Here is a 2226-nt window from a genome sequence, read left to right as displayed (position 1 = left end):
CGTGCCTGTAATCCCAGCTACTCAGGAGGCTGAGGCAGGAGAATTGCCTGAACCCAGGAGGCGGAAGTTGCGGTAAGCCGAGATTGCGCCATTGCACTCCAGCCTGGGTAACAAGAGTGAAACTCCGTCTTGGAAAAAAAAAAACAGACACATCTTGACTGGGAGGCAAGAGAAAAGTGAACTAAAATATACTGGCTGCTGGGCATCTTCCTAAATGCTACATGGTGACCCTGTGACGACATTGTCCTACTTCACAGATGAGAAAAACAGCTTCAGAGAAACTATGAATCTTACCAAAGGTCACTCATCTAACTTCCCTAACCCCCTCCTGTCACCTGCCCCTTCCCTTCTATCCCTCCAATTGATGACTTCATCTTCATTTAGAAAACTAAAGACTGGACTGGAACTCTCTCACTCATCTTCCTACCGCCAGTATCTAAACTCATCTAAATCTGCAACTATATTCTCTGTCCTCACTCCTGTTACAACTGAGGAAGCACTCCTGTACTTATCAAAGGTCAGTCCCTCCATTGGTTGCCCTTTATCCCATCCATACCCTTTTACCTTCATAAGGGCTCTGTCTGTCTATGGCCTTAGATCTAGGACCCTAGCATTTTCTAATTCCTCAGTTTGGGTTCCCCAGATGTAGTTTGCCCCGAATAGTGACTGGTGTTTAAGACATAGTACAGGACGCAGTGGCTCACACCTATAATCCCAGCACTTTGAGAAGCCGAGGCAAGAGGACTGCTTGAGCCCTGAAGTTCGAGACCAGCCTGGGCAATATAGTGAGACCCCCGTCTCTACAAAAAATTTAAAAATTAGCCAAGCTTGGTGGGGCATGCCTGTAGTCCCAGCTACCCGGGAGGCTGAGGTGGGAGGACTGCTTGAGCCCCGGAGGTCGTGGCTGCAGTGAGCTGAGATCGTGCCACTGCACCCCAGCCTGGGCAACAGAGCGAGACCCTGTCTCAAAAAAGAGTACAGAAAGAACGGTCAAGAACACAGACTAGTACTATGTCACAGACAGGCATGAAGACTAAAAAAGATGTCCATAAAGAGCTGAGCATCATCACATCTGGCACACAGTGAGCACCCAATAAACGTCAGCCTACATTATCGTCATCGCAGCACCTGCTGCTGTTGTTAATGATGTTTGAGGCTGGGAAAAAAACAAAAAACAACAACAACAACAACAACAAAAACAAGCAGAGTTGACCGCCCCGGGCTTCACCGACAGCTCTGGGAAAGTTTCTAAAGTTTCTCGAGGGCTCTCAAGCCGAGGCCACGGCAGCGGTTCCCTGCGCCCGGGTCTGGTCTGTGGTCTGTCAAGCACAGATCCCCTTAGTCTGGAAACCCTCAGAGCCAGCTGCCTCCACAGACTCACACGAACATATTTTCGATCCATCAACCACCTTTCTCCTTCCGCTTCCCTCAATCCCAAACTGAGGCCACAGGGTCCTCCCAGGGCTCACCTAAGTCCTTGTCGTTGATCCCCAAGTGATTGTCCAGCTCAGTGCAAACCTTCGACACCAAAGACAGGTACTCAAGTTTGGCGAGTTCTTCCGCGGGGCCTGGCTCCGACCCGATTATGGATCCCGCCATGGCTACAGCCACAGCCATGGCTGCAGCTTGCCCCGGACCTCCTTCCTCAGAGCCGGTGCGCGGAGCTACTCCGGCCGGGTTCCGGCTTTCACTTCCAGGTCGACGCGCGTCGCCTTTGTTTACGGTAAATTGAAAACTTAAGGAACTAATCAAGGCGCAATTGCATGGATCATAGAGATCAGACAGGAAGTGCTTAAGGAAGGGACGGCTAGAGAGGGTTACTCTGCACGCCAAACCGCGCCCTCTACAGGCAAGAAAAATCTCCACCGTCCTCAGGCCCGGAAACGTTCACTCAGCGCGCTCCTGCCGGCAGAGGGCGACCGTGGCCTGCACAAGAGGCGCCGGGAGGCCGCCGCAAAACAGCCTGCGCCTGCGCTTTAGAACGCTTGAAAAAGGAATCTTGGAGCCGGGCGCGGTGGCTCAAGCCTGTAATCCCAGCACTTTGGGAGGCCGAGGCGGGTGGATCACGAGGTCAAGAGATCGAGACCATCCTGATCAACATGGTGAAACCCCGTCTCTATTAAAAATACAAAAAATTAGCTGGGCATGGTGGCGCGTGCCTGTAATCCCAGCTACTCAGGAGGCTGAGGCAGGAGAATTGCCTGAACCCAGGAGGCGGAGGTTGCG

General features: G+C 52.2%; 1 protein-coding gene across 5 annotated transcripts in view; it reads right to left on the bottom strand.

Annotated features, from left to right (window-relative positions):
* The window catches only part of DHX8 (DEAH-box helicase 8), a 39834-nt gene extending 38055 nt beyond the window's left edge, over positions 1-1779 (bottom strand). For 2 of the 5 annotated variants that reach the window (XM_017516120.2, XM_017516121.2), the window contains exon 1: positions 1470-1779. In XM_017516120.2, coding sequence (XP_017371609.1) covers positions 1470-1617 — 148 coding nt within the window. In that variant the 5' untranslated portion in view covers positions 1618-1779. The remainder of the gene's footprint in view (positions 1-1469) is intronic. The other 3 variants (XM_017516119.2, XM_017516118.2, XM_017516117.2) reach the window with 2 other exon arrangements.
* Between the last annotated feature and the right edge of the window lie 447 nt (positions 1780-2226).

This window comes from Cebus imitator, unplaced genomic scaffold (assembly GCF_001604975.1).
Source record: "Cebus imitator isolate Cc_AM_T3 unplaced genomic scaffold, Cebus_imitator-1.0 Scaffold573, whole genome shotgun sequence".
Taxonomy (NCBI): domain Eukaryota; kingdom Metazoa; phylum Chordata; class Mammalia; order Primates; family Cebidae; genus Cebus; species Cebus imitator.
This window is presented reverse-complemented; position numbering and strand designations above follow the sequence as displayed.